General features: G+C 41.9%; 2 protein-coding genes across 5 annotated transcripts; both read left to right on the forward strand.

Annotated features, from left to right (window-relative positions):
• Nucleotides 1-253: 253 nt before the first annotated feature.
• Nucleotides 254-15,989, forward strand: adam8a (ADAM metallopeptidase domain 8a). 2 transcript variants are annotated; one of them, XM_058059039.2, is made up of 25 exons: nucleotides 254-366; nucleotides 449-549; nucleotides 653-726; nucleotides 806-884; nucleotides 2,062-2,138; nucleotides 6,622-6,853; nucleotides 7,740-7,817; nucleotides 7,928-7,996; nucleotides 8,441-8,610; nucleotides 8,690-8,771; nucleotides 9,942-10,084; nucleotides 10,163-10,340; nucleotides 10,442-10,531; nucleotides 10,638-10,833; nucleotides 10,911-10,992; nucleotides 11,083-11,260; nucleotides 11,337-11,423; nucleotides 11,508-11,592; nucleotides 12,565-12,673; nucleotides 12,753-12,951; nucleotides 14,380-14,418; nucleotides 14,515-14,571; nucleotides 14,807-14,857; nucleotides 14,946-15,026; nucleotides 15,252-15,989. In XM_058059039.2, the coding sequence occupies exons 1-25, from the start codon at nucleotides 321-323 to the stop codon at nucleotides 15,294-15,296; spliced, it is 2,628 nt and encodes an 875-aa protein (XP_057915022.2). In that variant the 5' UTR covers nucleotides 254-320; the 3' UTR covers nucleotides 15,297-15,989. The 2 variants fall into 2 exon arrangements, with proteins under 2 accessions (XP_057915022.2, XP_057915023.2); XM_058059040.2 differs by having other exon boundaries at nucleotides 12,753-12,903.
• A 1,009-nt stretch (nucleotides 15,990-16,998) lies between these two features.
• On the forward strand, nucleotides 16,999-22,453 carry spef1 (sperm flagellar and cilia associated 1). Of its 3 annotated transcripts, none has more exons than XM_058059042.2 (7): nucleotides 16,999-17,193; nucleotides 17,398-17,509; nucleotides 18,791-18,938; nucleotides 19,009-19,054; nucleotides 21,233-21,308; nucleotides 21,384-21,489; nucleotides 21,814-22,453. In XM_058059042.2, exons 1-7 carry the CDS (start codon nucleotides 17,085-17,087, stop codon nucleotides 21,949-21,951), a joined length of 735 nt encoding a protein of 244 aa, XP_057915025.2. In that variant the 5' UTR covers nucleotides 16,999-17,084; the 3' UTR covers nucleotides 21,952-22,453. The 3 variants fall into 3 exon arrangements, with proteins under 3 accessions (XP_057915025.2, XP_057915026.2, XP_057915027.2); XM_058059043.2 differs by having other exon boundaries at nucleotides 21,387-21,489; XM_058059044.2 differs by having other exon boundaries at nucleotides 17,164-17,260.
• Nucleotides 22,454-23,079: the final 626 nt, after the last annotated feature.

A 23,079-nucleotide genomic window follows, 5' to 3' on the forward strand; every position in this document is an offset into this window, starting at 1 on the left:
TCACGTGTTATCTAATCTATTTTCATCTTCTGTAGACCATTTAGATCTAAAAAACATCGACTTTGGATTTTGACAATTTTTTTTTATAGCAAACTAGATGAGTTTTTTTCCGAAAATAATTTGTACATCCGAATTTTGGCACACTTAGAGAAGTGCAAAATACATGCCAAAATGTCTCGGGCTGTTTTTATGTACTTTTGTGATTTGTAAACGTCAGAAGGTCAGTTTCAGGAAATTACAAAACAGGGGGCGGGGAGATTCAAGTCTTGGGTATATTCTCAGATTGTCAAGCTCACAATGAGTGAGTCCACCCGAGCAACATGACCCAGTTTGGATATTTGATATGGATTTTCTTCTCCTTTTGGGGTATTTCTATGACTTTTTCTTTCTAGCTTTCTTTTTTCTTTCTTTCGTGTATTTCTCATTGGAATACTGATGGTATTTGCAGGAAATGTGTGGACTCTACCTCATGTGATGATGTATAAAACAGTGACTCCTCAGAAGCTGAACAATTCATCTCACATCATCAGTGATGCTGCCACCCATCAGGTAACCTACTGTACATATGTACTGTACACACCCTACAGTGCAACCTCCGCTTAGCCTTGAAACACCTACTTAAGTACTTTGTGTGTGTGTTGTGTTGTGTTAGATATACCCTGATGTATTGCAGTACTCTCTGAGGATTGCAGGACAAAATTGCACATTACACCTGGAGAGAAACAAGTAAGAAAGGTGTAGTCCACTTGAGAACCCATTTTTATGATTTGCTAATATGTCCATATCTTGTATTTAATCATTTCAGGGAACTTATTGGAAAAACCTTCTTGGTGACACATTATTCCGAGCAAGGCGTCCAGCTAACAACAAAACCTGCTCTTGAGGTATGTGTGTGTGGCTTTAAGACATTTGCATTGTTAGTGAGTTATCTTTGCTGGCAATTCACACTTCAGAAAGACCCTACATGACATTTACTACTGACAGCTCCTGAGCCAGTACAGTAGCTCACTCAAATGAGTACACCCCTTCCAACTCAATTCAGCATTTGGACATGCATAAGAATAGTCAGTGTCCAGCTTGTGTAGCAGTGTCATACAACAATTATAACAACAAAATATGTAACATCAGAAATGGCAGACTCACGGTGTCATGAAAAAAACACTATAACCATCACACAGCAACTTAGCACAAAACAGGTAGATAACACATATACAGGGCAACTATTACTATTAGGAGGATAACACATAACATCATAAAAAAATAACAACAACAATGTTAGCTCTTAACATGTGCTTTGAGCAACTATTCGCGAAAAGATGCTGCAAGACATGCTGGGACGCTTCAAACACTCCTTCTATGGCACTTATTCAGTAAAAAGTTGCCAAATTTATATGTTTAAATTTAACATAATTGTTGTTTATTATTTATTGTAGTAGTGTAGTTGCCCTACATGTGTTTTCTTACTTAGCTCACTGTGAGTTCACTGTTGGCTATTGGGCTGTGAGTTTGAGACCCCCACTCCATAGAGGCCATCAAGTGCAAAATGGGGGACTATGAATAAGGAAAATAATAATAACGTCCTCTCGTGTGGGATAATGTTCTACAAAAATGAGTTTGATCTGAGGGACCTTTCCCAAACTGTTCCGTCAAAGTTGCAAGCATAGAAATGCATGTCTTGGTAAACTACAGCCCGATAGGGTCCAGACTTTTCCCTAATTAGCCTAGAGGTGTTTCCCAACACTTTTGACCATATGGTGTATTTCCAAGGTACAGGTAGTGTTTTCAACACAGGAGGTTGTTGCATGTTCTGTATTAATCAAGTGCAGGATGTCCTGTGGCATCAGTGGTTTCGTCACATCTGTTCACTGTGGTTTGCTCATGGGCTGTGCCCTTTGCATTATCAATGACCAATTTCCTTCCTCTAACAGTGACATCTCATACAGGAAGTTGATTACTAACACAATGTATGTTCTTGATGTATCATTCCATCTGACTGTGACTCATGAGCTTGACCTCAGATTAGACTATGATTTTAAATCGCTTTTTTCCTGACATGGTCAGAATCACTGCTACTACCATGGACACATTGTGGGAGTGGAAGACTCTTCTGCCAGCGTGGAACTGTGCTCAGGAATAAAGTGAGTATACACCCCCCCTCCATTCTGCAAAAAGGATCCTACAATGGTTATTGTTTCCAAAGTACGGCACAGGCAAATTCACTTATACCCATGATGACTTGGGACTGACCAGTGTGACTCATGTCCAACATGCAAAAATAGTGACTCTGCTGCAGCGGTTTCCTCTATTAGGATTAATTAGATCACATGTCTGAGATCCAGACGTCAATGTCTGAAGCTGGTCTCGCTATAACAACATTATACATCGAGTCAAACTGTCGCCATCATGAAACAGCTGTAACTGTACAGGCAATGTTATGGGTAACATTAAACATTATAAGCTGTCATACATGTATAAGGAGACGTTAACCCCTTTAAAGGCCTAATATAAAGTAAAACATATAATTCTTTGAAGATGATGGAACAGAGGCTTCACCTATCTGTCTCAGGCAATGCCTGTTATGACGGAGTATTCAAATAATCTGTGATTTCAAGATCCAGTCCAAGGTGGACCCCACCTCTCACCCAAAGACTGATGGGATAGGCTCCAGCATGCCCCTGAGACTCTAATGAGGATAAGCGGCATAGAAAATGGAAGGATGGATGATGAATTCTAGAATTAAATTAATTTATCACAATGAAGACACAAGAAACAACATCATATTGCAATATGAAAGTCATACAAAATTATGTTACAGGCTTTATGTTCCGGCATTAGGACTTTATTCTCCAAATCTCTGAGTTTTTGTCAATATTTTTCAATATGGCCTTAATACAACATTGGTGTCTGCGTGACAACACTCATCCAACGTGCAGCCCTCTTCAAAAGTATATTGATCCTAAATTAAGTATTTCCAAGCATAAAAATGAACTTAACAACAAATATAAGGTCGTTCAGAAGATGAATTTAAAAACGCTGGGATGATAGGTAGTGTTCTCCACTGGTCACAGTAATGTTACTGCACTGTTCGGTGAGACACACAAGCACCAGACTCGATCACCGAAACAACAGGCTTTCATCGCAGCTTTGTCTTATCTCACAACAGACACAATAGTCTCTAAAACCTAAGCCAAGCTGAAAGTGACGCTTGAACTGAACCCTGACCTCACTTTTTATTGTGTTCTTATTGTCTGAAGTGGCTTATTTTTTCATACTATACTACTACATTGGTTATTGCAAGTGTAAAGGTGACAATAACTGTGTTATTTCATGCCACGAGGGCTCTAATAATGCTAAAAACAGATTTAGAAGGTCATAAACAGGTTGTCAGTGCTCTAACTATGAAAATATAAAATTTTTATACTGTATAGTCAGGCTGACTTTGTCGAATTCACTTATTACGGTCTGGTCTAAAACCAGTTAACGGCTATAAACAAGGTTTACTGTACATTCAGTGATAGCTAATGTTAATCAAGTCTCTATTATGAGCTGACAACAAACTGAACTAATGCTCCTGTGTGTGTTATGTGGGCTTATGCATTTGGAGAAAGATATCATGCTTGAAACATATTTGAAAGTTAGAGGCCTCTCGGAAGCCATTTAACGCTTCCAAACAGTCCCTTGAAGAGCCCATATTTATAATCAAACCTGTATGGAAAAAAAGAGCACTGCATTGTCACAAAGTCAGCCGAGTGTACACCATTTTTAAATAACACGAGTATGATATGGAGTTACTTGGTGGGTAGAAGTATCAAAATATGCCATCCGTTTTAAGGGTGGTAAATTGTCTCTCACTACGTTGTTAATCAGATGCTGGAGCAGTCTTTTTTTACTGAGATGGCTACAGAAATGTTGAAGGCTGTTTTGACCCATTATTTGGCATCAGTGCACCCTGAGAAATATTCCATCCATCCATCCATTTTCCTCCGCTTATCCGGGTCGCGGGGGCAGCAGTCTCAGTAGGGAAGCCCAGACTTCCCAGTCCCCGGCCACCTCCTCCAGCTCCACCGGGAGGACACCAAGGTGTTCCCAGGCCAGCTGTGAGACATAATCCCTCCAGCGTGTCCTGGGTCTGTCCCGGCTGGGCATGCCTGGAACACCTCACCAGGGAGGCGTCCGGGAGGCATCCGGACTAGATGCCCGAGCCACCTCAACTGACTTCTCTTGATGTGAAGGAGAAGCAGCTCTACTGTGAGCCCCTCCCGGATGGCTGAGCTCCTCACTCTATCTCTTAGGGTGAGTCCAGCTACCCTACGGAGGAAACTCATTTCAGCCGCCTGTATCCGCAATGTGATTCTTTCGGTCATGACCGAAAGCTCATGACCATAGGTGAGGGTGGGAACATAGATTGACCGGTAAATTGAGAGCTTTGCCCTCCGGCTCAGCTCTCTTTTCACCACGACGGTCCGGTACAGCGACCGCATTACTGCCGAGGCTGCACCGATTCGTCTGTCGACCTCACGCTCCCACCTTCCCTCACTCGTGAACAAGACCCCGAGATACTTAAAATTGAAAAATATTCCAACATCGCATTAACAGCGACACGGTCCAGAGAGCTGTGATTGCAAGACGCAGATATGAGCAGTAATATGCCTTTCAGAGCAACATGTACCATAAAAGTGATGTTCCAGCTGCAACAAGGATGTTGCAGTTGCTATCGTTTCTTACCACACTGGAAGCTAAATACTTAAGGAAAAAGACAAAAGAAAACAAACAAACAAACAAAGAGAGTGCTTTTGGTGGAGAATCGCAAGTCAGGTGTCAGCCCCCGTCAAAGAGTTATAAATCAAGCAAGACGGAGTCAGAAGGCCGTGCATATAATTCAGGCTTAATGGACCTTTCACATGAGCAGCTGCTTGCAAGCCTCTTGTATGGTCGCCTTCAGAGAGTGGAGCGGAGCATGTCTGAATCAAGGAGGTTGTCACAGACACTTATCTATGGGTGAATATCCAGTCTTGGTTTTCTGCGCAAGAAAGTTTCTGGGCCCCAGAACTTCCTCAAACAATGGATTGGATACCAACCCACTGAAGAGGCTCTGTCTACCTTACACTATGGAGTGAAGGGTCACTTGGTCATGATGATTTGTGATCATCATGACTAATGACATGACATGATTATTTATTTCAACTTATATTGTGGCCACTCTATATTGAATTTATCTGTTATTTTTTGTAAATACAAAAAGGAAGGAAAATAATCTTAATGGCGCCACTGTGATTATCACTGTAATTTCAGAGCAATGGTCAACATTAAGTGATTTCCTCAAAGTAGCATATATCATTTTTAAATTGAATATTTTCATTGTCAGAGCACAGGAACCCCCCTTTACCATCTTCTATATACGGTTTCCCTCAATATGAAATAACACCACTGTCGTCACCTTTACACTGACATTGGGATTTGTAGTGAGAGTAGGGAACAGGCGGAAGTGATGCTAGAAGAGTGGAGGTTTGCCCTGGAAAGGAGAGGAATAAAGAGCAGCAAGACGGGGTATATGTGTATGAATGAGAGGGGCCCAAGTGGAAGAGTGAGGTTACAGGGAGAAGAGATACAGAAGGTGGAGAATTTGAAGTACTTGGGGTCAACAGTCCACAACAATGGAGCTTGTGAAAAGGAGGTGAAGAAGCGTGTGCAGGCAGGATGGAACGGAGGGAGAAAAGTGTCAGGCGTGATGTGTGATAGAGTTTGAAGACTTTCAGCTGAAATGAAAGGAAATGTATACAAAACTGTGGTGAGACCAGCCATGTTGTTTGGTCTAGAGAAAGTGCCACTGAGGAAAAGACAGGAAGCAGAACTGGAGGTAGCAGAGATGAGGATGCTGAGGTTCTCGCTGGGAGCGACCAGGATGGATAGGATCAGGAAGGAGTACATCAGAGGGACATTACATGTTAGAGGCCTTGGAGATAAAGTCAGACAGGCCAGACTGAGATGGTTGGGACATGTCCAGAGGAGAGATAGTGAATATATTGGTAGAAGGATGCTGCGTTTAGAGCTGCCAGGTAGGAGGCATAGAGGAAGACCAAAGAGGAGGTTTATGGATGTCGTGATTTGCTGTGGTGACCCCTGAAGGGGAAAGCCCAAAGAGAAAGAAGAAGAAGTCACCTTTACACTCATGACTCATGCTTGTGTGTGTTGCTGTATCTGTGCTTCCGAGAGGTGTGAGTGAAGGGTGGACAGAAAGCGACGTTGGGGATTCCGAGTTGAGTTTTAGCATGCTGTTGGTTACGGCTGCAACAGTAGCCTGTGCTTTTATTAGGGACTGTTGTGCCTGTTGTGAGATACTTTGTTTAATTTTATTGGTCATATTGGACTGAGCAGTCAGACCCTTACCTAGGTCACAATAACTTCCATGGTTAGTTCTATGGTTATCATCACACCTTTCCTCTTTGACACAGTGGTACCCTTCTGTAGTGGCATTACAATAAAGTTGAAGAGAAATCACCACATACTTCAGTATGCAGTAAAAACAGGGAATATTAGATCATCTAAAAAAAGGATATCATTTGACATTAGGGCAATACATTTCCCTCCACCCTCTCTTTAAGTTCCTTTTTTTCCCTGTAGGGGGTTTGTACGCCTGCAGGACCAAACGTACCTGATAGAACCCCTCGCCAGCACAGCAAGTGAACAGCAGACTGACAGCAGGGCTGCTAAAGTTTACAGCGACAAGGGGCTTCATGCTGTGTACAACTACAAACACCTGAGAAGGAAGAGGAGCTCCTGTTCCCATGGAAACACAACCATGTACTATGATCACGGAGCCCGTCCGTCTGGACTGTTCCAGCTCAGCAATCTGGTAAAGACACACTGCGTAGACAGATCCACATTCTATATGTAAGCAGTCAATACCCCGTCTTGAAGCAACCTCTTTTCTTGAGAAACTTCAGACAGTTCAGTCTCTTCTTCCGGATTGGATTCTGCATCCAACACATATGGCTGTATGTTAAAAGCCGACATTTTAAAAAGCTACATCACCGTTTATTATCAACGCTTATGCCGTTTGTCATCTCCCATAAAGTTGGGTTCGGCAGCTAGCAGCACCACACCGGACCAACCACAGCAGAGTGGGCTTGCCTGGAGACGGGCCGTGGGTGGAATAAATTAATAAAGACCGTTTGCATGGGAAGCACGGAATCTATAGAAATGCAGCTGAATAGGTGCAGATTCTGGAAGATCTGGAACGCTTCTGTGATGGTTTTGTGTGTAGCTGCTCTTTAAGAGTCAACTCAGTACAAAGGGCCGAAAAATGTGCACGATAGGTCCCCTTTAAAGTTCTCCTACAATGCATAACACTACACTCCTCCATGGTCTTCCACATCCACAAACACAACTTTCATAATTTGCTATGAGTTATTTCTTGAATTCAATAATATTTCTCACATTCTCTTTGAAAATGCTGGGACTTGCAACTTTCTTTGGCTCCATTTTTGGCTTATTTTACAGCTATAATCAAAAGAAAAGCAGAGACGTGAGGTGAGAAACACTACTGAATCACTCATGCTAAATCACAAAGGCAGTGTTTGTGTTGCTCTCGCTGCCAGATCGTGTCTTTGCAAAAAAAATCATGTCTAGAGTACGTTTCGCTTAGGGTCAAACCTTCTGCTTCAGCTACAGATTAATGATGCTAACCAAGGTTCCGCTGTATACTTTTATCTATCTTCTAAATTGTCTGTGTCCTTCAGAGAAGCAGAGCCCAAGCCAAAGACAAAGAAAGAAAACCAAGAACAGTGGAGCTCGCTGTCGTGGTCGACTACAAGGAGGTTTGATTCTCCTGTTTAATGTCTGCACTTGAGGCTGATCAAAAATCAATTTGCAATGTACATTCCCTTCAAAAACGGATACTGATATACTGTAAATGTTTTCTTTCCAGTACAAGAAGTTTGGCAGTAAAAAGATTGTGGAGGCCAGAGTGCTTGAAATAGCAAACCACGTTGACAGGGTATGTGTCATAGTCATTACTACTATAAAGGAGGTTCATTCTCAAATTTATATGACTGTAGATTTAATTTGTGTGGTAACTTTGGGTCTGAATACCAGAAATTCAGGGAAAAAGTGTGCTGATACGATGTGTTCTTCACAAGTGCTTAAAAGGAGAAGTTCTCTCACTTTAACTGTGAATCTTAACACATTAGCGGGGGATTTTCACACATATCACACGTTCCTGTTTGCATATTCTCTAAGAAATGGGCCAAAGACGATGTGTCATCAGACACTAGACTTAACAGTGGTGGTCTGTGGCAGTATTATAGCAGTACTGTATATCCTTGCTTCAGTGGATTCTAGCGTCACGTCTGACTCCTTTTTGAACTGTTCTTCACATAAGTCATCCATGTTATTTCCTTTCCATTTCAATGTCAAATTGTATTCCGCTGTTGTGTTGCAGCTCTATCGACCTGTAGGCATCCGTGTGATGTTGGTGAGTCTGGATATCTGGTCATACAAAGATCAAATAGAGGTCAGCACCAACCCGGAGCAAACCCTCAGCCGCTTTCTTGAGTGGCGCCAGCGGAGCCTCCTGCCTAGAACTAAACATGACAATGCACAATTCATCACGTAAGACGCAGACGTGTTTTTTGGCTCTCACCAAGAGAGGTTAACTGCTGTGTTAACATTTCTCTTTTTCTTTATTCAGAGGAGTGGATTTTGAAGGCACTACTGTTGGGCTGGCCAACACAAATGCAATGTGCACCTCTACCTCGGGGGCGGTCAATGAGGTAGGTGCATTCTTTTGTTGCATACAATCCATTCTCGGCATCATCCCTCGTCACCATCATAAAACCATCATCATGTATGGGGAATGTTTTAGGTAACATTTGAACAATTTTAACAAGGGCAATCATACAAGGGCACAAAGAATTTAACCACTTAAGAACCCTACCATTGATAACTAGTGCACTAGTAATACTAAAACACTACTGAATTTAAACAGTATTAACCTAAGTAACAAATGACAATGGCATAATGGGGTGGTGATCCATGTCACAGATGTGCATCATTCGTCTCAACTTTTCAAATTCTTCACTGTCATACAAGGATAAAAAAATCCTGCATATTCTCACGAGGGTATGGGTATGCTGGAGCCTATCCCGGCTGTCTTCGGGCGAGAGGCGGGTTACACCCTGGCCTGGTGGCCAGCCAATCACAGGGCACATCAACAAACAACCATTCACACTCACATTCATACCTATGGACAATTTGGATTCACCAATTATCCTAGCATGTTTTTGGAATGTGGGAGAAAACCGGAGTACCCGGAGAAAACCCACGCACGGGGAGAACATGCAAACTCCACACAGGCCAAACTAAATAAGCTGCATCCCACAAATGATCCCGGGCCACAATTTGGACAGCCATATCTTCACTATATTTCCCCCCATTAAGGACATAGCAAACAGCCGGTGTGTATCTAGAGCCCATCAGATCTGCTCTGACCCCACGCACCCCCAGCATGGACTGTTCTCTCGCCTGGCATCGGGGAGAAGGCTCTGCAGCATCCGCTGTAGGACGACCAGGTTCAGAGACAGCTACTTCCCCCTGGCCATCAGACTGCTGAATGCCAAATAAGCCCCTCTACCCTTACTTACATTATTATTATTTATTTAAATTATTTAAATTATTTGGGCAATTTACTGTTCACGCTGCACTTTACATTATGTTGTTCATATTTGGTGTCTGTTCTATCTATTCTCCACAGTATTATTATTATTATTATTATTATTTATTATTACTTATCTTCTTTTGTGTCTGTTATTATATGGGAGCCAGGCAACGACATTTCGTTGGCAATTTCACTACTGTGTTTTTGTGCAATGACAATAAAGGGAGTCTATGTCTATGTCTATTTGGGGTTTTCTGTAATCGGTGTCCCTCCATTGCTCACACAGGATCACAACAACAATGCAGTAGGAGTGTCTTCCACCGTTGCCCACGAGATGGGTCACAACCTGGGCTTATCTCATGATACTGAAAACTGCATCTGTGGTTCTTTGACGTCAAAAAAAGGCTGCATCATGGCTGAGAGTGTTGGGTAAGCTTGTGGTGTTCACTTTAGGTTTAACTACTGTATAGTCAAACTTAATGGAAACATTCCTAAATGTTCCCTTAGTGTTGTGTATCCAGAATTGTTTAGCAGCTGCAGCCAGCAGCAGCTCAGCAGGTTCTTGGAGGAGGTCAACCCAGCTTGTTTGCTGGATACGCCCTCTACTGATCGTATTTATGGGGGGCCGGTGTGTGGCAATGCCTTCCTGGAGCCTGGAGAGGAGTGTGATTGTGGGACTGTGGAGGTACAGTATGCTGCGCTCACGTGAACATTTCCTGTATATGAATAAAGGACCCCACCAAGGAAGGCTGGAATGTAATGTTGTGTCCCTGTCATATCTCCAAGGAATGCAAGAATCCCTGCTGCAACGCTACTAACTGCAAACTTAACGCTGGAGCCCAGTGTGCTGAGGGTGAATGCTGCCACGACTGTCAAGTACGTAATAATCACTCTTCATGTGACGCTCATTGTGCAACCGTGTCTGTTCAGTCTCACGGGTTCTATGTGATTAAGCGCATTTCCGGTGCATCATCATTTGCAGCTGAAAGCATCAGGCAGCGTCTGCCGGCCAAGGACAGGAAACTGTGACTTGGCAGAATACTGCACTGGACTGTCCGCCTCCTGTCCTCCTGACGCCTACGCCCAGAATGGTCTGCCGTGCAACCGTGGGAAAGGATACTGCTACAGTGGAAAGTGTCCATCACGACAGCAACACTGCAAGAGGCTATGGGGACCAGGTAGAAGAGAAATTGAATTGTTACACACTACCTATGTTTTGGAACATCAGGACATCTCACTTGCTTCCTTTCTCTAGATGCGGAAGTGGCTGCAGATGCTTGTTTCTTCCAACATGGAGGCTGCAGAAAGACCTTTTTTAGCCAAAGATGTTTGGGAAAGTGTGTATATTTACACTGCATTATGGTTTCAGAAATGATTATCACATTCTCGGACTTCAGGGTTTATAACTTTGTGTTGTTTGGTTGCAGAGATCAATCATGCGGGGCACTATTCTGCTCTGGAGGATGGGAATTCCCAGTGACATCGAGGAAGTCCTTCTACAGAGTAGGAAATGAGGAATGCAATGAGGCAACACTGAATCCAGAAGACAACTACCCTGCAGATTTGGGCATGGTGCCAACCGGAACCAAGTGTGGCAACAACATGGTAAAAGCCAATGATCCTTTTGTCAAACCTTACATAAATCTTGATCACAGTCAACGAAACTTCCCATGTCTCTCAGGTATGCTACAATCAAAAGTGTCAGGACATCAGAACCATTAAAGCGTATGGAACCAATGACTGTTCGGCCAAATGCAACAACCACGGGGTGAGAAATCCCAGACACACACACGCAGTATGAGGATTTCAAGCATTTTCAAACAAGGAAATTGACTGAACTTACCTCAAACAGGTTTGCAACCATGAGAGCAAGTGTCACTGTGATCCTGGCTGGGCTCCACCTTTCTGTGATGTGCTGGAGTCTGACCTTCCAGGAGGTATTCTTCACATTAAAATGATATATTTTAGGGGTGCCTGGGAAAAACTTTACACTTTAAACTTTATTAGCCACCTGAAATGCCAACACGCCAAACCTTGCTGGGCAACTTCAGTTGGCTCCCCGCGCTATACTCTGGTTTCCCTGACCTCCATAGCGCCACACCTGCTGCTTGGAGCACATGTCCAAATATCGTGCACTTTGCTGGGTCACAGGAAGTGGCTCCTTCCACTGTTTACTCTGGTTCTACAGATAGTAGTGATGTATATATATATATATATATATATATATATACACACATATATATATATATATACATATATATAGTATAACGTCATGATTTGGGTGATTTGATGAGGACAAATCAACAGGTACAGTTGAGTCCTTCTTACATCCAGGTGTGCACTAACTACAGTTAAATCTAAATTTAAAAAAATAGATTGGTACCATACCGGTATCGAGAAGCAGAAGGTTTTCGGTATCGGTTTGAAAAAAAAAAGATATTGTGTATCTGTAATGTATTTACCTGCCTGTCTTATTATTATTATTAGCTTGTTGAACCATTGTTGTTACATTTAAAAGATAAAAGAACTAAGATGTGAAACGAGATATGAAGATGAAAGATAAATGTTGGAGCAGAAAACAAAGAATACAGGTCATAAACAGTATGGCTCCAGTCTTATAATCATGCATGAAGTTGAACTATCACACAAACATAAAGTGACAGCCCGTAAATGAGCTACAACCTTGGTGAGCTTGTGCTTTACATGTGATTGTGTCCTGTTTGCTTCTCCAGCACTTACTTGGGATAGTTTATAGACAACTCTGTTCTGTTCTTGCAATCTAACAGCAGTGCTTATATCAGTGATTTCATGGAATTCCCCGATTAGTCGGCGTAAATACAGTAATGACATTTTCTGTCACATCCCCCCAAGCAGTGATTTAATACTGATAATGTGATATGTGTTTACAGGAGGTGGACTGGTGCTTATTGTCTCGCTGGCTGTAGGCTTGCTCATGCTCTTAGTCCTGCTCATTGGAGGCTTCATGTGCTGCAGTCGGACCAGACAACCTGCAAAGAGGTGTGATATGAAGTTGCCTCAGCCTCAATGAATGAATGAATCCTTGTGTCTTAAGTTTTGGAGTATGTTTCTGTCACAGATGCCTCCAGTCTACCTCAGGACAGACAAATCCATTGTTTCGCTCAGGTGTTGCACGGGGCAGCCCTCATCTTCGCACCACAGCCATCAGCCAGCCGACGTTCGTGGAATCTTCGGCAAACCGAGTCTGTACACCGCTGTCATGCACCACAGTTAGACCATCGTGTGTGGCGTTCAAGCCTTGTAGAACAGCCCCCGAGGTGTGTTGTTTGACTCATGCAGATTTTGTCAAGTTGAATATTGCTATCAACTGCAATGGTAGTGTTGTGGTACATGATCATGGCTTTTGTGCATTTCATGCATGATCAATTCCTAGCCATGCCTCACGTTGTCATTGGCTGGAGAGCCTCTAAACTAAAACTAAAAAATAGCATCATTAACAAATGCTCACTTTCTGATGTAATCTCAACCCTTTCTGTTATGACCACAGACGGGGGCTCAATAGCGCCTCCCACAGTGTCTGACGCTCTTTTATAACTTTATTCTGACCTGAACACATCAACAGCAGTAAAATTCCGACACCATTATCCAATGCACAAAACACGTCTCTAGTCCGCCCTGGAATGACACTTCCTCATTGTTGCTCAAGGACAGCAGGGTGCATTTAGGGACACTCTAAACTTCACAACAATGTGTTTATTATGAGTGTTTGTAAATAAAAACAAAGAAAAACAGTAAGTGGATAATACTATCACTCACTAGCGTCACTCTTACAAAAGGGGTACATATTGCTGCATTTCAATTTATACAGTAATAAAGGGCATATTTCACACATAGTTGAAAATTGGTCATCATTTGAAAACTATGATTAATTTGATTTTAAAAAATCGACCAGTCCAGGACGTACCCCAGCAAACACACCAGTCCAGGCTGTGTATGTATGCTAGGTAGGCTCTAGCATATAAGCGACCCTAGTGAGGATAAGCGGCATAGGAAATGGATGGATGGATGAATGGATAAATGATTTTAAAATGTCATCATTTGACAGGACTAAATAAAACATAACAAAAACATTAACCCACATATTATCAAAATAGCCCTTTTTAGTTTTTAGCATTTTTAGCATAAAAATTGCTAAATTTGCACATTTTCTGACCCTGAAGCTACCGCGAGCATGTCTGCCTACTGTCTCGCTAAGAGTTGGACCGTGGCAGCTGCCAGTTTGTTTGCTATTATACACTGTGACTTTCCCCAGCCCATGTCATGTCTTTATTGGCAGTATGACATCATTATTCTTGCTCATCGCATAATAAAATACCGTACATAAAATGTCATGTAGGAGGCACTTACAATACCACTGAATCTTGAAGAGGTCATAAAGAGGTGCTTGTCACTGCCTACTGGCAGAAAATATATAATCATTCAATATAAACACTTAAGATATTCTAACTTCTTCATCTGTTGCTATACCAGCCTGTATAGTCAGCCACGAGTCAGTTGCCATATGGCATGAGCATCCTGGTGGATAGTTTCATATTTGAGCCTCCAAACTGTTTTTCTTGAGTCCCCCAGACGGCCACCTTGACCCCATTACTTTCCAGGCACTAAGCCTAGTAGTCCTTTGAGTAGATCTCAAAATGTCAGCCAGAAAGAAAGAGTCATCATTCTCCTGTCTTTATCTCCTACAGCCCCCCAGAACTGTACCTCAGCCATCAAAGATCCAACCGGTAACACTAACCAGCCCCAACATGCTCCAAAGAGTCATTCTTATCACCCTCGATGTTTATGTTTCTACTTAAGTCACAAAATGTTGTTTTTTTTAGGACTTAAAGCCACTCTTGCAACCACCAGCTGTGCCAACCAAGCCAGTCTACTCTGAGGTAATAATGCAAACATGCTCTAATTATACTAAAAGTATATTTACACAACCCTCACAGAGGCATTCATTGGAAGAAGGAAATCGTTGGCAATATATTGTTTAGTGTATGACAACTTTTCAATGTGCAGCCAACCTTTTAAAGTGCATGTATAATGGTAGATAAAAACTGATGGATACATCGGGGCGATGAAGGGATTGAAAGACTAATAAGTGATTAGGAGTTGTGTTTCTTCCAGGCTAGGCCACTACCTCCATCCAGACCTCTACCGCCTCTTGCGTCAAAAACAGTAGGTCAACAGCTAGAGTAATCACGCTGATGTACCTGACTTTGTTGTTTTTGTTGTTGTCCTAATGTAATCATTTACTTTCTCATAGGTCACAAAGACTAAACCTCAGACGCCTCCAGTGAAGCCAAAGCCCACGGTTGTCCCTGCCCCGCTTCCTCATACCCAGCTGGTACGTACGTATTTAAGGGAGACCACAGCTTTGCCAAATCCTCCACTTCTTATTGGTATTTGAGGAATGCACATTCATGATTGTGTTGCTTGTTGCTGGGTGTTAGTGTGGCATCCAAATCACATGAATGAACAGAGAGAGATGGCACGTACAGTAAATCGCTAATTTGTGGAGGAACCTGAAAAAAGCTCACGCACTGTGTCTTTGGTGACTTTGTTTGTGTAGCTTGCAGGGAGAGCTGCCCTCATTCCACACAACAGGCCCAGATGACCGAGGGGAATAACTCACAGCTCCTCCGACATTGATGATCTTATCTCACCGACAAGGACTTAAAACAGCTCTCAGGAGACCTCAGGTCTGGGGTTCACGTGGGTACGAGATGCAGTGGAGGATCAACAAGAAAGATACACAAACAGGACTTTTTTTTCTCTGCACCATGAGGATTACCGCCGTCTGCCTTGCTTCTTTTTTTAAATGAAAACCTGAAAACTGTGATTGACACGTTCAACTCTTGTGTGCTACACGACAAATGGCTATGCCGCCATGATGATGATGTATTTGAAGGGAAACGTCTTTTCCTCGATCCTGAGATATGTGAACGCTTGATGACAAAAAATGCACTGCTGATGCCATAACTCTTTTGATTTATTATCACAGCCACACATTGTTTTGGTACTGCCTTTCCAATAAGTTGTTTAGGGATTTTCAAATGTGGCACCAACATGGGCACTTTAAAGACTTGATTATGAAAGGACAAGAACACAGAAGATATCTGTTAAGGAACTGTATGGATTTGTGTATGATGGTTATTTTTTTTCATATTGATACACATATCAAGGGATTTTTATATTGTGCAATCTATGCAGCAGTCATCATCACGCTGTCCCTTGTTTGACAATTCAAATATCCATCTGATAATCATTAATATTTATAATGACTTTGAGGATAATAAACTCCAGTGGACATGAATACATTCCCTTTATTATATTTTAGTATTCCTATAGTGTGTGCTTGAATCATAAATGAAATGTAATTTGGCTTCCTGCCACCTTGGCATCCTTTTTCATGGTCGAACGTTGTGTGGGTTTTTCACTTTTTATTTCCATCAATATTGAAACATTTGTCCCAGAAAGTTTGTTGATTGTCCGACGAGGTGAATGGTGTCTTTTAGAAATGTGAACAAGTGTACTGTCTCCTCGAGTGTTCCAGCAAAAGCCTTCAACCCAACCAGCGGGCATAATATAAAAATATATAAAACAAACAACAGAAATTCACAGAGCACGGGGAATGCACTGTAGTGAATGGGAACTTCCGGGTGGGGCTCCGCCTTCTTTCTTATTGAAATGGTAAATATGTAAATATTAGAGCAGTATCAAGATTAACATGTGTTCTGGTGTCGTGAGCACTTCAAAATATAGACATAATGGGTTTCAGTGTGTGGTAGCGTCACAGCATGTACTGTACACCCCCCTCGGCAGTGAGGCAAGGGGTCAGGGGGTCACAGGGGAGGAGGCCTTTGGTCTCAACTCTACCTCAGCAAATAACAGGTTCTTCATAAAGATAGCAGCTGAGTTCCATTTTGGAGACTTTGAAACTCTTTAAAACTGAATATACAGAAATAAAGCATGTCAACCACGACCTACATAAGGTAGAAACAATTTTCCTTGTGATAGTCAACATAATTAACTAATTTACATTGGAAATCTGTTTAACAATAAACACCTCCAAATATGGTGCATTTAATTCCAACACAGCCTAACTGGTCAGAAAATCCGAATTGGCTAAAAACATGGATCATTTAATTCATTAATTTAAATTGAATTTAATTTAAACACTTCAATCCCGCAGTGCTTCATACAAGAGAGAAACCCATCGCGCACACATCTGCTTACGTATGATTTCCATTCACAAGAGCTCCTATTTGCGCTTTTTCTGTAAAAAGACCCTTTACGCTGCGTTGCCTAGCAACCACCTTCAAACAGCGCAGAGAGTTGACAGGCACCTGAACGGCAAACTGATATACTTTCTTTTAAGTAGCCAAAACCCAGTTTGCAGCGAATGGAGCGAGAGTTAGACGAGGACGAGCTGCAGGATTTGTACGCTTGGATAGACAAAATCCCTCTTTCAAGGCCCAAAAGAAACATCGCCAATGACTTCAGCGACGGAGGTACTTCAGCTAAAGCTAATGCTAAAGCTAAAGTTAAGCTAGGAGATCAAACAAGCCGCATCACTAGGTACACCTTGGCTAATTAGATCCAATACAAAAACTGTACCAGAAATTCATCCTTTACATGGATAATAATTACAATTTTTTTATTAACTATCAGATATCGGTATATTTATATTGATTTATTATGTCTGTTTTTTCCAGTAATGGCGGCAGAGGTTGTTAAACATTTCTTCCCAAGGCTTATTGACTTGCACAACTACACTCCTGCCAGCTCAACACAGCAGAAGCTCAGCAACTGGAACCTTCTCAACAGGCAAGAAAACAACACTTTAACTATTACTATAGACTTCTATCCATCTATCCATCCATCCATCCATCCATCCATGCATATATTTTAATATCCATCATGCTGAAGGATGTTCTTAATATTTTGACTCTGTCATGTAGCTTTTTAGCAGTGGCCAGAAAAGCATTATTTTGCTATTTACATATTGGTGTGTGTGTGAGTTTTGACGTGGTTTGCTGTCATTATTTACAAGAGGTGTGAAATAATTAGAAACAACTGTCAGTATGATGCAGTGCACACTACAACCACAAGGATGACATAACTACCACTACTGCATTGATTTACTATGCAGTGAAAACGACCCAGCACACACTGCTGTTGTTGTCTAAAAAGCTGGCAACACAAGTACATCTTTGTGTCTTGCCGACAGTTGAGCATGGTGTGACAGCGTGGTCTGGTATGGTCTAGGGCTACATGAGTGCTGCCGGTAAAAAAATCATCCAACGTGTTTCTAAGCAGACACTGGGCCACATGACAGTTTTCCAACATGATAACAAGCCCAAACACACCTCTTGCTAAGGAAGGAAATACGACCGTGTCGTATTGTATGTCCTCCACAGTTGAACACCTTTGGGACATCCTCAGGCCGATGTCCGCTGATGTCTGATGTGATGGAAGATGGTTTCAGTAACAACCTGTGCAGTTCTGGTGAGCTGCATGTCCAAGAGGATTAAGGCAATATTAATGACGCTCACACGAAATATTGACACGTTTGTTGTGAGGTTACTTAGACAATAGTAGCTGTCTAAGTAGTAGCATTTTCAGTGAATAGTCAATATGTCCAAGCTTAATTTTTACAGTATTGTCGCTTGATATTAAAATGATTGCTGAAATGCAAGGCATGTACTCATTTTTGTGAATACTGTAATATATCCCAATTCCATGTGACTCATATCTTGTCTCTTTGTTGGTTGATTTTTTCTTTTTACACTGATTCAGAATGCATTTTTAGAACCTATAAATGGCCAAACTGTGACTTAGGTATGTCTCGCGCTCTCCAACTCACCACTCCCAGTGGACCCAGCAACATATACAGCAGCCTGAACTTAGCTCAACTCTCTTCATCTGGCCATGAGAACCAGTCCAAACACTGTCTTGGACCGTTTGTATGGCAAACAGCCAACTATGAGGCTTCACTTGGGATCCCTGTGGTGTTTATCATCAAAATGCAACGTCAATTCATAATGTTTTCGCTCTGCTGCTCCTAATTGGAACCAGCTGTGTGTGTGTGTGTGTTTGCGTACACAGGAAGGTGTTTTCCAAGCTGAACTTCCATGTGCCTGAGAAGTCAGTGAAAAAGATTGTACTGAGGACTGCGGGCGTGATTGAAAGCGTGCTCAGCGCCCTCCGGGAGAAGATAGACAAGAAGCTAGAGCACAACACACACAACATACTAGTATGTAACCTATGCTAGTGACAGAACATTCAAACACAAGCAGTCTTACATGGTGTTCTTTCAAATTCAGGATTTGGAATACTATGACACCAGAAACCCAGACAACACGGCCACAGGTAACAACATTCATTTTAAATTCAACAATTAAAAAAAATTCTCAGAGGTCCCACAATGGTGAATTTGAAGTGTACTGGCCGAAAGCAAAACTTGTGTGTGTTTGTCCATTCCTGTCTTTGACAGCGTGGGTGGCTCTTTTACATATACACTATAACCAGTGTTGGGGCAATAAATGGGGCCCCAACCCCATCTGCGCACACTGAAAATTTTTTTTTTTTGGTACACAATTTCTGGGATAACTCCTCTTTATCATGTCTCTCACAAGTGGGGAACTCGGTGGCCTATAAACAAACAAACATGGCAGGCATGTGCTGATTGATGCAGACAGCACTGAAGGCATACAGAGCCGTGCGGGGACCCTCAAGGGGGTTTGCTATGTCGTTTCATAATTGCATGGTAAATGCCCATTGTTGTCGTTTCTGTGCAGTACATGGATTAGCACTGAGGGCACCTGGTCTCGCAAGCCTCGCTAGCTGGGGTGTGGGGGGGTCAAAAGCCGGGGCCCCAGGCAAATGCCTGGTTTGCCTGTTGGCACGCCTCTAACTATAACTAGGGATGTACCGATCCACATTTTCCCACATTCCATCCAATTCTAATACCTGAATTTGGATACGATACCATTCTGAAACATTCTGAAACATTACATTAACAAATAGGGGAAGATAGTTGGTACAGGTTTGGGCTATTTTAAGATGTGTAGTGAAGCCTGTTTTTTTTGTTTGTTTTATAACGTTGTCCTCTGAAAAGGTGGGCATGTATTCGGCGTGTGTCAGAAGCTGTAGTGAGGTAAAGTGAAAATATGAGCTGGAAACCTCATATTACAAATATACAACATAAGGTGGCCAGAAATATTTCAGTATTGAACAAAGCAAAACTTGTTCTCTATCAGAAATCACTCCACACTCTTTATTGCTCTCTGGTTCTACCATATCTTACTTATTGTGTGGAAATATGGGCTAATAACTATAAAAGCAATCTTCACTCGCTAAATGTACTGCAAAAAAGGTCAGTAAGGATAATTCATAATGCCGCCGACAGAGAACATACTAACTCCTTATTTCTAAAATCACAAATACTTAAACCTGCTGATATAGTTAATCTTCAAACAGCTAAAATAATGCATAAGGCTAAAAACAACCAATTACCTAAAAATGTCATCCAATACTTCTCTACAAGAGAGGAGAAATATGATCTCAGGGAAGAACTAAATTTGAAACACTTCTATGCTAGGACTACGTTAAAAAGCCATAGCATTTCAGTATGTGGAATCAAACTATGGAATGGATTGAGTAAGGACCTCAAACAATGCACAATGATGAGCCAATTCAAGAAACAATACAAGCAGTTGATGTTGGATGAACATAAGCAAGGATGAAGAGTTGAACCAGTCATGTTGTGCTATATATATCACTATATTGATCAATTATACCGATTATTTAAAAAAAAAAACTTAAACTGTATTATGGAAAGCAGGAAGTGAACAAATGTAACAGTTACTGATTGAAAAAGTACCAGATGGAGGGGTAGGATTTAATAAGCTTTGCTTCTTCCTACTCCTTTTGGACATGTGGAACCGTGTACTGATTATGGGATGCACTCAATTGTAATCTGATGCATGTTCAAATGAAATTAAACCATTACCATTACCAAAGTGAGATAATTACATTATCTCATTACACAGTCAGTTGTCAGTTGTGTATAAAGGGATCTTTCAGTAGTTTTGAGACTTATGATCCTGTTCTTCCTGTCCTTTTATTACATGTGTTGCTATCATGACAACAGTGGCCACACACATACCTGATTAGCAAATGTCACAACCGTTTGCTGACCCCCTCCTCGTCCAATTCTCACACCTCATCTGTCCTCAAAAAAAACTTGTGACTTATGACCTCAGACCAGCTCCTCTTCCCTATTTTCCTCCCCCACTGGACACGCTATCACACACACAGCACAGAATACAGGTCCTCCCATCAGCAGATGGCCTTATCACTGACCTAGGATCAGCATGGCAGAACATCAAGGCCTTTCCCTCCCTTGTTCTGCTTCTACTCACCCCCTCTTGTTGTGGTTTTAAGATTTACTGTCTCATCTTCTAAGAGTGTCCTCCAACAGCAAACTTCTAATCTCACACAGTCGAGGGGAAATGTCATTCTTTCTCTTTATTGTCTTTTCTTCAGATTATTGTCAGTCCGACGTGACTCAGACGACACGTGAAGGGCCGAAAAAGGATGAGAAGTTTCAATTGGAGAATAGGTAAGACCAAAACAGGTCATCATTATCAGCCTGCAGTGTGCGGTAAATAAAGAGTACATGTCTCTAATTGTGCAGCAGAATGCAAAACGCACCCCAGTTTTACTCCAACTTGGACCCAGCTCTCCGGCAGATTCTGAAGGAAAAAGAGCATGCGGCCATGGCTTTGCAGGAGACAGTGGAGGTATGCACACACTTCAATCTGGGAAACGCATCGCTTGGCTTGTTTTCCTATTTTCATTCTCTGCTGGGAAAAAAGCAGGTCAAATAGACATTTTGCACGTGTGTGTGTGTGTGTGTGTGTGTGTCTGTGTGGGCACATACGTAAATGGCACAAGCTGTGTCAGCACTGGTCAGTGAGTCAGCTTCACCCCAGCGGATGTAACGCTCAATGTGTGACAACATCTGCATGTGAGACCAGAGGCTACACAAGGACACACATGTGCAATACTTCCCTTCTTTTTCAACATGTGTGTGTGTGTGGGTATGTGTGTGTGTGTGTGTGCAGATCCTGCAGATGAAGGTGAGCAAGTTAGAGCGTCTGGTACAACTGAAGGACATGCGGATAGATGATCTGAGGCAGAATCTGGAGACGTGTAACTGTCGAAAAGGAAAACACAACGATTCAAACACCAGCGGCACATAACACTTCGAAAAACTAGAATAAATGTAATGCGCACTTTTTAATGATTTACTTAGCTTCAAATAATCCTTAACAAAAAGATGTACAAAGAAGCAATGTGCAAGTGTGTTTCCACAAGTACATTGAAGGTAATCCATTCAGGGACATTCATTCCGGATTTTAAACCCTTGCCCCCATAGGATATAATAGAATTTATATTAATCTGTTCCAATGTCAAACTATATGACACAAGTGTAAAAATAGCATGAATAATGTAACCTATGATAACACATGATGACGTGGGTTGGAGTCAAAGCCAAAAAACGTGCAAGTGAATCATTCGATACTGGCTAAACAGAGCTGTCGTAGGGTATGGTGAGTTTTTTTGCAATGTATATGTGTGACGTCAGCCATAGTGATGGTTTTTATGCCACTGTATTCATTTAGTGTAGCAAGACGCATACAAGCCCTGTGATTGGCTGGCCACCAGTCCAGGGTGTACCCTGCCTCTCGTCCGAAGATAGCCGGGATAGGCTCCAGCACCCCCCGCGACCATTGTGAGGATAAGCGGTAGAAAATGAATGAATACGCAAACAACGCATACGCATACAAATAACAAACAAAGAAACGAATACAAAACGCATACAAAATATTGGAAGTGTACTTTTCAAACCCGTTCTGGTGAGAATTTAGTAGGATTTTGTACAAAAAGTAATGCAGGAAAGGAAACTATTAGAAATGATGTGAAAATGTTATGACTTCATATGAAATTCTCATGTGAACACCGTGTCGAGTTGACATATGCTCATGCTGCTTTTAACTGTTTAAAGGTAGTAAACCTGTTGTTTTCACATTTATTGGTGGTATACTTCATTCCTGGGGTCATTTTGGTTGGCTGGCCATTTCCTGATTTCCAAGCTTTAGAAATGGCTTTCTAACCTTTTCCAGACCGGTAGATTTCCATTAAGTTATGCTTTAACAGACTCTACCATCCTCTCAGCCTTTTCCCATGCAGGCTGGCATAAGTCCAAAGAATATGTGTAATGTGTATCTTTATTTGTAAGACTTCTTTCAAATACACCAGCAGCTTCATGTGATTATGCATTTGTCAAGTGTGTCTGTGTTTTGTTCAAGACAGAGAATTAGTGTGTT

This window comes from Doryrhamphus excisus, linkage group LG20, assembly GCF_037039965.1.
Source record: "Doryrhamphus excisus strain RoL-2023G ecotype Guam linkage group LG20, RoL_Dexc_Guam_v1.1, whole genome shotgun sequence".
In the NCBI taxonomy this organism is placed as follows: Eukaryota; Metazoa; Chordata; class Actinopteri; order Syngnathiformes; family Syngnathidae; genus Doryrhamphus; species Doryrhamphus excisus.